This window comes from Plecotus auritus (assembly GCF_963455305.1).
Source record: "Plecotus auritus genome assembly, chromosome: 7".
Classification (NCBI taxonomy): Eukaryota; Metazoa; Chordata; class Mammalia; order Chiroptera; family Vespertilionidae; genus Plecotus; species Plecotus auritus.
In genome coordinates, this window is record NC_137774.1 from 36,499,657 (window position 1) to 36,513,096 (window position 13,440).

Sequence of the window (13,440 nt, forward strand, 5' to 3'; positions counted from 1 at the left end):
TGGGTTGCAGGCACATCCTCAGTAGGATGTGTGCAGGAGGCAGCTGATCAATGTTTCTCATCAATGTTTCTAACTCTCTATCCCTCTCCCTTCCTCTCTGTAAAAAAAAAAAAATCAATGAAAAAAATTTTTTAATTGTTTTTTTTTTTTTAACAAGCCCTGGCCAGTGTGGCTTTTGGTTGAGTGTTTCCCATGCACCTCAAGGTCGCCAGTTCAATTCCTGGTCAGCGAAAATGCCCAGTTGCAGGTTCAATCCCCGGTTAAGGAGGCAACTGATCAATGTTTCCCTCTCACATTAATGTTTCTCTCTCTCCTTCTCTCTTCCCCTCCCTCTAATATATATATGGAAATTCAGCTTAATACGACCCAACCTCTAAATTTCTTTAGAAATTTTCCATTTATCCCCAAATCCAGTCTGCTGTTTCCAAGATTCCACAGAATCTCAAGCTGCTTCTCAAAAAATTCTGTAGTCAAATAAGTTTGAATAAAACCCAGTATCCAATACCTGCCTCTCTTGGAGGGTCGTAATTTCACAAGGGCATAGTAAAGGCTTAGAGAAGTCCTCTAACAAACAACCCTACTTGCTTTTACCAGGGGATCTTTCAGGGGTAAGAACTTTTCCAGAACCACTAAATGGAGGGATACTCTAATGTTAAGGAGTAAAACATGAGGACCAGGTTTGAAAACTGCAAAGATGAGATAAACAAATGAAACAGAGATGCTGAAAGTACAAAGAGGTGGCAGTGGGCAATCAGCAGTCCCACAGGATCTCCAGAAAAGTGGCTTCAGCAGCACAATTACCACCCTGGCTTCTGCCCCCCAATACCCAAAATTAGGCAAGTTTTTATGCTCCCTTCACCCACTACAGTAATAGGTGGGGAGCTCTCAGTTGAGCAGGTAATAGCAGGCACCATTCTATTTCCACATACTGGATCCAAGGTACTTTCACAGCACTATATCCCCCTCCACTCCAGCACATACATCCTAAGACATGCTGTTTCAGCATTGCTCACCAAACCACCATGCATTCTAAGACCCTTTCAAAGCTAAGGTTTCCATTTGTTTCAATTCCTCCCTCGCAACTTCATAGTTATGTTCATAAGATTAACATATCTAATACTTAATTTGTACTTACTATACTCCAACCCCATTTCTAAGCATTTAATACACTAAAACTCATTTAATCCTCCCAACGACCCTATGATGTCCTCTTTCACACATGAAGAACCAAGGCAGAGAAAGTTAAAGAACATGCCCAAAGTTACATTAAGCAGTAAGTGTCAGGTAAGATTCAAACCCAGGCTCTAGATCTCAAGCTTCTAACAACTTTCCCAACTTACACTTACTCAGGTTTGTCAATTATCTACTTGTTAAGGTTAGTAATATCACATTGTTTCAAGAGAAAAAAACTAGCAAATCAATGATTGCAAAGCTTTCCCAAGAAGTATACTTGACAGAGCATGACCCATAGATTTGACCAAGTCCTGCCCTATGGCACTGGAGCACAGCCAGGGCACTCCCAGGCTACAGCCACAACCAGAGTCTACAGGAGTTGAGCACCCAAGTTAAAAATAGGTTCACTGGAAAGGTTGAGAACTCCTGGTCTATTTTATCCCTAAGCCTCTAAAAACTATATCTACGCCATTCCATATAAATTTTACCTGTATCTTATGTCTATAAAATACACTGTATTATCCTAAGCAAAAAGTTCATTTTCCATATTCAATTTGCCAAATAAGGAATTTAAAAGTCTCTTCATCATTGACTTTAGATAGCAAATGAGTACTGTCTGAACACTAAAGCCAATTTTTCTTTTTGCCAATTTCTTCTTGTCATCCTTTCCTTTTGGTCTTTAAACAGAATCTGGGACCCCAAGACAGAGCCAAAAGTGAGCACTGCTGGGATCTCAATAGGAAACTGGCTTTGACAGAAAAGTTTAATAGTGTCAGCTCTCAAGTCAAAATTCCTAGGTTCAAATTCTGGCTCAGTATTTACAAGCTGTATGACCTTGGGCAAGTTACTGACTCTCTGATTCTGTTTCCTCATCCATAAAATGGAAATATTTTAATAAATGGAGATCAGCCCTAACCGGTTTGGCTCAGTGGATAGAGCATCAGCCTGAGGACTCAAGGTTCCCAGGTTCGATTCCGGTCAAGGGCATGTACCTTGGTTTGGGGCACATACCCAGTGGGGGGTGTGCAGGAGGCAGCTGATCGATGTTTCTCTCTCATCAATGTTTCTAACTCTCTATCCCTCTCCCTTCCTCTCTGTAAAAAATCAATAAAATATATTTTAAAAAAATAAATAAATGGAGATCATAGTCTATTCCTTACTAAATTGTTATAGATAGTAAATGAGATGAGGCATATATTAAGTACTCAGCAAAGTACCTGGCACAGAATAGACAGTCAATAAATGTTAGCTATTAATATTGTGTATGTCTTTCTAAAATTCAGAGGTTTCAAAATGAAAAGAGCTTGATGTGGTATAGTGAAAACAAAGATTAAGAATTCTTTACAAAGGGAACTGAATCAATTACCCTACATGGAAAATATAGAGTATATAGCAAAAATTATTACCACAATGTCCATGAATTTTCCACACCCCATCGACAAACTTTGGCAATCTTCACTTTCTCTTTTGTGCCAAGGGATCTGAACACATATATGTTATGAAAAGGTGGAACTCAATATCAAGGTAAGCAGAGATATAAAGTCATAATGCCAAGGTGTGGAGAAAGCTCAAACTAAGAAACCTGCCAGCTGCCATTTCCAAAATGTGCAACCAATAAAACACATACACAAACAAAATATTGAGAATTGAGTCTCAGTGACAGTTTACCGTCATGTCACTGCATGAACAAAAAATCCTAGACACCATGCAGATGGCAAAAAGTAGACTATATCTGGTATAGGGCAAATACATGTCACATTGATATTCCCATTTCATGTTATAATACTATTAAGCCAACCAGACTGAGAAAGACCTAGGATAATTTATAGACTTAATGATCCCACACTCTTTTTGAAACTGCTGTGTATTAACAACAAAGAGACTGACTACCTTGTCTTCCCATTTCTGGCCAGAGTAAATAAATCTAAATTGGGACTATTCTAAAACGTTAAGTCTGCAAAGGCTGAATCAGGAGCTTCCTGATTCACTTGAGGCTAGCCTGTATCTAGTCTCAGCTGGTCAGAAGGAAAATGCTTCAATTTGGGAACAATGAGAAGGCACTAGGACTCTTGGTGCTGTCACACAAATAATGATCACCTCAAAATTACTATGTATCCCACAAATCTCAAGTACTAAGTACATAAATCTCCTTCATATTTCCCAACAACTCCAATGGCATGGGTAAGACAGGCATAGCTCAATGATTCTTGACAAGGAAGACCCAGTTCAGATCATTTAAATTCTCAGAGAATCTGCCCAGCAGAGGTCTGTTCCCAGACTCAGGCCACAGCCCCAACTGAGTAAGAAGAGGCCCTGGACCACAAGACTGACAATGTTTAAGCCCAGGAAAAATGAAGTTCCTTTCATTCACTTTCAGAGAAGGGATTGTTTTCATTGGCTTATTTCTGGTTTGTTTCCTGAAAAGTAATGTTCCCTCCACTAAACACTTTGAAAACTAAGACCCCACCCCCACCCCTCCCCCAACTGTGGAGAACAGTTTTCTGGGCACTAAGATCTCTTAGACACAGTCCGCCCGGCATCGACTTACTCTGAGCTGGCCACAAAGGGCTTTCCTTCTATCCCCAAGGCACTGAGCTCACCTCCGCGGAGGAAGAGGACCGTAAAAAGTATTTTGGAAAAATGCCCAAGAAAGGAAAAAGCTGGCCGGTTTCCTGAAGGGTGTCTCCATCCCTCCCGGCCTGTATGTGGTGACTTCCTACCAAAGGCCATCAGTGGAGTATGGCCAAACTCGGCTCTCCAACATTGCAGAAAATGTTTGAAGGCGAAAAAGCCACTTGTAGGATTATCGGATTCATTCTCGACACTGCTGCCAAGTGATGCCCCCGCAGTGCCAACATCCCCCTCAGCGCTTTGTCCCCACGATGCCCGGCCCAGCCCTGGTGCCTGGACCGGCGCTAGCCCCACCCTGGAGCAAAGCAGTTCCCCTTCCCCGGGGCTGTCCTCCCAAGTCACACCCAGAGGCCTGGGTCAGCGGTTCCTCCTCCCCCACGCACGCCCGCGGGTCTGTGGGAACCAGCGCCGGCAGCACTCCGCCCCCTGCCACGGTCACTCCAGCCCTCTGCCCACGTGGGGGTCAGCTCGCGAGGAGCAGCCGGCCAGTCTGGGGAGTTCCGCGGCCCTCACCCCCGCCCGGGCCTCCCGTCCTGTCCGTCCCTCACCGGGCGGAGGCTGGGCGGGCGACGGTGGCACCGGTGGGCGCGGGCCGCTGCTGTTGATGATGTAGTGGGAGACGCGCGAGTTCTCGGAGACGCTGAGCACATAGTCCCCAGGGCTGGTGCTCGAGTCCCGCACCAGGAACACCCCGTGCCGCTGGCCCTGCAACATCGACACCGCATCCTGCCGGCTCAACCGTCCCCAGTACCAGCTACTCCTCTCCTCCGAGTCGAAGTTGCCCGCCATGGCCGCCTCGGTGCCTACACGCAGGGCCGCCGCCGCCGCGCGTGCCCCTCCAGCCCGTCGCCCGCCGCCCAGCGGACCGGCTCGGATCTCAGCCTAACAGCAGCGCCCGAAATGGCGGCGGAGGCCGCGGGCCTCCCGACCGGAAATGACGCGCTCCTTGCCCCAGAGGATGCCGGGAAAGGGACCTCCGCCCGCCATTGGGAGAAGGGCAAAGGACGGGTCGCGCATGCACTGCGCATGCGGCCTCATGGGCGTCGCCGCCTGGCGGGAACCGGGACTGCAGACGATGGAGGGGCAGAGTATAGAATCATGGGCGGGGCCTCAGCCAGCAGTCGGCAGTGGTTTTTATCTGCGCCGTTGACCGCACGTTTCTTCACTCCACCAGGCTTCAGGTTCCTGGATGGCCCAGGACTTCAAGGCAAGAACTCCGAGACAAAATTGGAATAGGAAAGATGATATGGCTTGAAGGCCTAAGCTACCTGAGACGGTCTTTTTCTGACGGTTCCTCCAGCTCCTCCCTCCCCGGGCCACCTACAGCTCTTGTTTTCATTGATTCATTCAGCAAACAGTTATTGACACATTTGCCCTGCGGGTGCAAAGGTGAGCCCTTTCGTCACCGAATTCCCAGACTAGTGGGAGGAACCAGGAAACAGTCCAAAGGAATGGCAAATACTAATGAACAGGTAATAGACAGGGGTTCTCGGAACATAGAACAGGGCCCCCTAATTCAGTCTGGAAAGGGATGCAAGATGGCTTCCCAGCTGAGGTGGCATGTGCTGAATGAATGTTGAATGGCAAGGGGGGAAGGGTATTCAAGACAAAGGGGGTGCCAAGCCAGGTAGAAGTATGGAGTTCTCTGTATTGAGGCTCTCAAGTAAGTCATCTGCCCAGATTCTTCTAAGCCCTAATTGTAGCCATAGGTCACCTCTCCTCTCCCTACCTTCATGATCATCTCTATCTCTGTATTCCACATCTTTGTCTGTATTCCCGGAACAGACTGCTCAGTGGTGCTGGATTGTCTTGCTACCCCTAATTGCATTGCACACATCTGTCAGTGTGCTGTTTCTAAATTACAACTCGGAAACTGTGGCTACCCTGTGTAAAACTTTTAACAGTCTCCAGGTGTTAAAACTACCAGTTCAGTTCACAGAATTAAATTGGACCACAGTCTCATCTTAACTGCTTCTACACAAAACTTGTGTTTCTGCTTTCTGGAATGCCCTTCCACTCCTTTTGGGATCTCCACTCAAATGCCTCCCTTTCCTGACCACCACATCACACCCACTCTGCATGGACAGCACTGTGTTTATATTCCCTCCCCATTACAGTCCTTATCCAATGTACTGTAATCTTTCATTTATAGGTCTGTGTCCCATACTAGAGCTCCTCAAAGGCCAAGCTTCTTGTGTAGGAGGCTCCTCATAAATGTTTCATAATGACGGCTAACATTTACTCAGGGAATACTGTCTTCCAGGAATAATGCTGCCTTTATGTGGATCATCTTATTTAATAGTCCTCTCAACAACTTTATGGATTGGTATTTTACAACTATCCCCATTAGCAGATGAAGCTCAGAGAGCTTAAGTAACTTGTCCAAAGACACAAGTGGGGAGGTGACATTCAAATCCTGGAAGGAAAAGAAAGCTGTGGTCACTGCTATATTCTCAGGCATCTGAGATAGGAATGGTGGAGGTGACAGGGAGAAGATGGCAGAAACAGACTTTATTTATGTATGTAATTATTTTAGAAAAGCAAGCAATAATGTATTGACCACAGCAAAAACATACTTAGGACAGTGAAACAAGGAAGGGCATAGAAGAAGCAATAGGAGAGCCCAGACTGGGCTGCTTTGGCTCACGGAGGAGTCAGAGAAAAGGGGGCCTTGGAGACAGGTTCAGGGGTTGGCCTGGGACAAGCTGCTGCTGCCCATTGCTCCCCTGGTTGCAAGTCTTGTGAAGTCCCTTGGAGTTTAGGAAATAAGTGCCTGTGGGGGAAGAAAATGGAGAAGGGAATGGCATGGGCATGCTCCCTGGAGGGAGAGTGCCAGAAATAGTCATTTTTCTTTTAAATCAGTTAGGAGCTTGGTGCCCTGGTGGGGAGCACAAGGAAATGGCCACGGGACAGACCAGGTGGTGGGGCTCGGCCTCATTGCTGAGCCTCTTCACCTACTACACTGCCTGGGCGATTCCCTTACCATTCATCAGCAGCCACCATGTCATCCACAAGTATTTCCTGACCTGAGCCTATGCCATTGCCATCCCACTTGCTGCTGGCCTCCTGCTCCTCCTGATTGTGGGCATGTTCGTCACCTATGTGATGCTGAATGACCTGAAGGTGACCAAAAAAGCCCAGTGAGGGCCCAATGGGGATGAGGCTGCCTAACTCTTCTCTGCCTCCCCTCCAGGGCATACCATGGGTGGGGGTACAGGACCTGTCCAGGCACTGCAGCCCTTCAAGCATGTGCCCTGCAGACACCCGGAGTGGGGGTGTGGAGCTGCTGTTCAGGACTCACCCTGACTGGCCAGACCTCCCACACTTCCCCTGCTCACTCTTCTAGTGCCAGGAAGAAGTACATGGAAGTCTCCCTCTCTCCCCCTTCTGGCTCAGGCCTGAAAGATGCTGGTCCTCCCTATCTCACCTTCAGACCCCCGTCACTTTTTCCTCTGAGTTTTACCCTCTTGCCTCAGTTTCCCTCCTGTCACAGGCTGATGTTGGAATTGGCAGGTTCTGAGACATCACATGGCCTCCCCGCACATGTCCTTTTCCTCCATGAAGGCAGCTTTCCCAAATCTGACAGCCTGGGACCCCCACAGGACTTGCAGACCTGGAAAGCTTAGGGGGATGACTGACAGGCCCTAGGGCACATTATGATGGTCACACAGGGTCCCCAGACCTACTTCTCATTTAGGCCCAGCCCTTTAGCCCTAGCACTGGCCTATTGAGGGAAGCTGAACAATAAATATTGATAGTGTGAAAAATAAATAAATATGCCGAAACCGGTTTGGCTCAGTGGATAGAGCGTCGGCCTGCGGACTGAAGGGTCCCAGGTTCGATTCCGGTCAAGGGCATGTACCTTGGTTGCGGGCACATCCCCAGTAGGGGGCGTGCAGGAGGCAGCTGATCGATGTTTCTCTCTCATCGATGTTTCTAGCTCTCTATCCCTCTCCCTTCCTCTCTGTGAAAAATCAATAAAATATATTTTAAAAAAAAAATTAATAAATAAATAAATAATCAGTCAGCCCTGGGTTATGGTCCTACATGAATAACATGCCTCTTCCAGACCTATTTCACACACCCCTGGGCCTGCTCTGGGAAGAAGGGAGCAAGGGCACCTTCCCTGCTGTGGATGACTCATCATGGTGATCTTGGCTTAGTCACAGCATGTTACCACAAACCAGCAGCAAAGGCCACTCCAGTGTGAATTCTGCCCTCTGGGAAAGAAGCCCCTACCCCCCATTTCCCCAGGATGGCACAGCTTTGAGGCAGGACCTTACCAGAGACTGGGGTGTGTGTGTGTGTGTGTGTGTGTGTGTGTGTGCGTCTGAAGCCATGCCTTTAAGCACATCATTAAGGCATATGGGCATAAGCGGGGAGGGAATATTTTGAAAGAAGAAAAAGAAGGAAAGAGAGACAGACATAGAGAAAGAAGGAAGGAAGGAAGGAAGGAAGGAAGGAAGGAAGGAAGGAAGGAAGGAAGAAAGGAGGGAAGGAAGGAAGGACACCCGTGGGGGTGGAGCGGTAGCTGTTCAGGACTCACCCTGACTGACCAGACCTCCCACACCTGGAAGGGAGAGAGAGAGAACAAATCATAACAGAGCTGGAAAATAAGCGAGGAGATTGGCAAGCGGGGAAGGCTCAGGCCCAGGCAGCTACTCGAGTGTGTTCCTCCTTGGAGCACAGAGAATCTACTAATTCAGAGGACAACAAAATAGGAACAGAAGTGGCCTTGGGACAAGAAGAAGGCAAGCCCACCCTCCTTTCTCTTTTCTTCTTCCTCCTCTCCCCTTCATACATCAGGATTTGCATCTATAATGGTGGCTTTTGCCCCACCCCACCCAACTTCCCAAATAAACCTGAGACCTGCCCTACAAGGCATGTGTCATTCCTTGGCCAGGTAGCTCAGGTAGCTCAGGTTAGAGTGTTGTCCTGAAACTCCAAGGATGCAGGTTCGATCCCTGGTTGGGTCAGGACACATACAAGAATCAACCAATGAATGCATAAATAGAGCAACAAATGATATCTCCCTCTCCCTCTCCCCCTTCTCTCCCCCTCCTCTCCCCCTCCTCTCCCTTCCGCCCCCCCACAATCAAAGAATGTGATTTTCCTCCTTAGGAAGGGCTCCTGGTGTTGGGGGTGGGGATGGGAAAGTTACCTAAAGTGGAAGCAAAGATGAAAGAGGGTGAAAAAGGGAAGGCTGCCCTGTTCGACAGAAAAACACACCAAAGTTCTTTACTCCCTAAAGGACCAGCGCTTCCTCATTCAGTGGTTCAGGTTGTGTCCTACACAACTTCTGGGTACTACATAAATGGAACCCTTGGGAACTGGGCTACTCATACCCGCTTTTAATTTAAAAAAAAAAAAAAAAAAGGCAAACAGATTTTTTGGTATTAAGATGACAAAAATTGTTATTTAGAAAGAAAACTGACAGTATTACCTTCCAAAGTGTGTGTGAGGAGAGAGACAAGGTGGGTGAGTGTGTGTAGGCAGTGTGTACTTGTGGAAGACATGTCTGCCCTGTTCTCATTCACGTCTGGAAATGGAGAAAGAGAGAAAGGAGACAGAAATTTCCAAGTCTCTGCTGGAGCTCCTGGGCTCTGAAAAAGGGAGATGCCCCACCTTCAGTGGGTAGTCCTTAGTTTTGCAGAGACAAGGACCAGTCTTAAAATGTGCAAAGAGCCCTAACCGGTTTGGCTCAGTAGATAGAGCATCGGCCTGCGGACTCAAGGGTCCCAGGTTCGATTCCAGTCAAGGGCATGTACCTTGGTTGCCGGCACATCCCCAGTAGGAGGTGTGCAGGAGGCAGCTGATTGATGTTTCTCTCTCATCGATGTTTCTAACTCTCTATCCCTCTCCTTTCCTCTCTGTGAACAATCAATAAAATATATTTTTTTAAAAAAATGTGCAAAGAAAGGATCTGGAGGCAGACACTGGGGGAACGCTCCGGAGAGAACTGTGAGAGGACGCCAAGGAGGGTCTCGGAGAGGAGAGTGTGCTGGGAATCGAGGCAAGAGGCTGGACCTGCCAGGAAAGGGTCTGAGATATTCCCAGCAGTGACATGCTGTAGGACTGTTGAGACGGAGTTGTCTGCTTTGCTGCAAAGTAAACCCCCCTCATTGCCCCCATCCTTAGGAGAGCTGCTCACACAGATGCTTTTATGGTAAGGAATCCAGGAGCAGGTGCCAACTTTCATGATTCCATCCTCAAGGAGCTGAGAAAATCAAGAACATCTGAAGGAAGTGAGATGCAAATCCACCTATCTTCTCTCCCCATCTCTTTCTCTGCTCACTCCTCTCTGACCTTCCTCTTTCTCTAACAAGGATCCATGCTTTGCACTTGCTGTTCCCTCTGCTGGATAGCCACAGTCATCCCCTCACCCCTTCTGTTCCAGTATTGTCTCCCACAGGGAGGCCTTCCCTCACAGTCCATTTAAAACTTCAAAGTGCAGACCCAACTCTTTCTCTCCCCCTTCTCTGCTTTATTTTGTTTCTTTTTTTTTTTTTAATCCTCATCCAAGGATATTTTTTCCATGGATTTTTTTTTTTTTTTTTTTTTTTAGAAGGAGTGGAAGGGAGGGAGAGAGAGAGAAAGAGAGAGAGAGAAGGAGATGGGTGTGAGAGAGAGAGATTGGTTGGTTGACTCCTGCATGTGCCCCAACCAGGGCCAGGGAAGGAACCTGCAACCCAGGTACATGCCCTTGACTGGGGAATTGAACCCTTGACCTTTGACGCACAGGCTGATGCTCTACCACTGAGCCACACCGGTCAGGCTCTTTTTGTTTTTTAATAAGAGGAAGTTCATTTAGGAAGTCACAGAGGTGGAAGAAGTGAGCAGTAGAAGAAATGGGCTCAGGAGGTGACAAGCCTGGTGGATGGGGCAGGGAGAAGGGGAAACGCGTGAGTGTAGTCCTGGGAGGGAGAGCGCGCTGCTTTACTTACTTTCCTAACACTTACCTCTTTTTAAATCTCTTTTTTGCACTGATCCCCTTTTAATCCATTACATATTTTATATATTAGTTTTACGTATTGTCCTCTCTGCCCTCTAGAATGTAAGCTCCATAAAAGCAAGGATTTGGGTCTTTTTTTTTGTTCCTGCAATATCCCATGTATCAAGGCTAACCAAGAGAGCCTGGCACATTAAGTAAATGTTGGTTGAATGAATGAATGTAGAGTTGGGTGGATGCCCTTGTCCAGAGCCAAAATTGGCTTCCTACTGATACCGTTGTGATTTAACCCAGTTATTTTTTTTTAAATATATTTTATTGATTTTTTACAGAGAGAAAGGGAAAGGGATAGAGAGTTAGAAACATTGATCAGCTGCCTCCTGCACACTCCCCACTGGGGATGTGCCCGCAACCAAGGTACATGCCCTTGACCGGAATCGAACCTGGGACCCTTCAGTCCGCAGGCCGATGCTCTATCCACTGAGCCAAACCAGCTAGGGCTAACCCAGTTATTAATTAACAGGAAAGAAGCATATAGGAATGCCATTTCTGCAGCTTTGCCTGGAAGCTGCAGTGTAGACGCCCCAGGTCAGTGGTCGGCAAACTCATTAGTAAACAGAGCGGCAAACTGCGGCGCAGTTTGCCGACCACTGTCCCAGGTCTATTCCCCTCCAGCAGAGAGCTGGGGGAAGGGACTGAACAGGGAGGGTAGATGCATGCCCAGTAAAGTCTGGGTGACAGGGAGGGTGCTTATCTGTCGGTCACACCTGGAAACAGGTCATTAGCCAGAGTAGGTGTGGCCACTACAAGGGTGGGGAGATTTGAGATAGCTAATCTCCCAGACGAAGGAGGTCGCTCTCTTGGTGCTCTTGCTCTCTTGGTCCACGCTCTTGTGCTTTTGTTTTCGGGACTCTAGAGACTCCTGTTGCAGGGGCGCACTCTCTTGGCTCCCCTGCATTTGCCCACATGGCCCACAGCAATGTGGACCCCACACAAGGGACTGATGGACTACAACTAGCCGAATGCTCTCCCGGACCCTGCTCCACCACAGGATGGAAGCTTTGGACACTGGCTTTGTTTCTAACTCGACTGAGTCCCCAGCTGCACATCTTCCAGGACTGGATTAAGAAAACTGGAACTTTAAAACCCAAGGATGTAATTCCATGAAAATAAAACTTTACCACATCTCCAGAAATGCTTATCTCAGCAGTACCCAAAGAACCCCACTCCCACTAGCAAAGGAGAAAGGCAATCCACACATTTCTCCGCTAATACGACAATTGGCAGATATCTCCTGGAGGGCATTGCACTTCCTGCAGGATGTGAGCAAACCATCCCTAGTTACCCCTCAAAAGGACAGGGTACTCAGTGGCATCTGGGTACACATGCTCCCATGTGTACCAACTGGCTAGAGAAAGGAATGTGGTTACAGTTGTAAACCTGGTCATTGAACCTAACACTAACTTATCTGTTGGCTTCTTGGAGCCACTGTTACTACTGATAGACAAGTTATTGTGGCGCGTTCGTTTTCCTATACATTAATTTGGAGGGCAGTGTCAAAATCTAGGTGTGTTCACAGGGTTGTGTCAAGCTCAAGATAGTCATACCACGCATGGTATCTCACTCATTGAGAACTTTTGCCCTAGGTGATGAATCTAAACTCAGCAGGTAGCCTGGCCCTAAAGGAAACTTTCCTTGCCTTTAAGGCCTGCCATTCCCTCTTTCCGCAGTGCCCCTCCCACCTGGGAAGACTTAGTAACTTGCTGATGAGTTCTGTGGTGCAGCTTGCCACACTCATTCCCTTTCTTCTGGAGGCAACACTGATTTTCTTTTGGGAAGTCATCTACCCCCACTCGTGGTCCTTGCGGTCACGTGTGGTACATGCTACTTGTTTTAGGGGTGTAGACACATGACCCAGGCCTGGCACGCACACGTCGGAATAAGCTGTTCTTCCTCACTACAATGAATGGGGCAGGAAAGCACCGCCTTCAAGCTGTCCACTGAGAATTGGCTCTAAGACTTGAGTTACTTAGCAAGAGGCGCCTTTTCTCTCTGCCTTCGATGCCAACTTCATGGAATGCAAGTCCGGAGCTGTTGGTGGCTGTTGCTGCCACCACATCACCAGAGAGGCTGAGCCAAGAAATGGTTCCAGACAGATGTGAGCGCCTGGGAGCAGCCCAACCTGGGGGCTGCTAGATTGTGAATGCTATTGAACGTCCTTTGCTTCCCAAGCCAGTTTAGATTGGGTTGGTCACTTGCAACCCGATCCAAATTTGGAGACTATCCTCTGAAGCCTACTCAAATGTCATCTTCTTTGTGAAGTGTTGGCAACCCTTCATCCCCACCCCACCCCCCAAGTCAGGAGTCAGTCTCTTGCAGGTCTGCCCCTAGGCTCCTGCACTTTCCACACGGGGCTGCGCTTCAGCGCACCAGCCTTCCAGCATAGGCTGAGGTCGCAGGGAAGGGGCTGTGTGTGATGCTTGCTGCCTCCCAGCCCGAAGCGCTGGGCCAGGCTGAGCAGCCCTTCTCAAGAGTCAGTGTTGCGGCTATTGGTCACACCTGCTCTTCTCCCTGGGAAGGGAGCGCTGCCTCCTTCCTTCTGGGGACAAGTCAAAAATTCTAACACAAGACCCCTGGCTGCCTTCTAGGGGGTCCTCTCCCTTTCTTAACATTCACAAGGAGACCAT

At 48.0% G+C, this 13,440-nt stretch overlaps 1 protein-coding gene and 1 pseudogene across 3 annotated transcripts in view; one reads left to right on the top strand and one right to left on the bottom strand.

Annotated features, from left to right (window-relative positions):
- Positions 1-4,737, bottom strand: part of CRK (CRK proto-oncogene, adaptor protein) — a 27,211-nt gene extending 22,474 nt beyond the window's left edge. The window contains exon 1 of one of the 2 annotated variants that reach the window (XM_080680659.1): positions 4,353-4,737. In XM_080680659.1, the coding sequence (XP_080536785.1) occupies positions 4,353-4,593 (241 nt within the window). In that variant the 5' untranslated portion in view covers positions 4,594-4,737. The remainder of the gene's footprint in view (positions 1-4,352) is intronic. The other variant, XM_080680658.1, reaches the window with a different exon arrangement.
- LOC308252540 (dolichol phosphate-mannose biosynthesis regulatory protein-like) lies at positions 4,705-6,948 on the top strand (annotated as a pseudogene). The gene is made up of 2 exons: positions 4,705-4,892; positions 6,671-6,948. The product of its transcript is annotated as a dolichol phosphate-mannose biosynthesis regulatory protein-like (transcript).
- Positions 6,949-13,440: the final 6,492 nt, after the last annotated feature.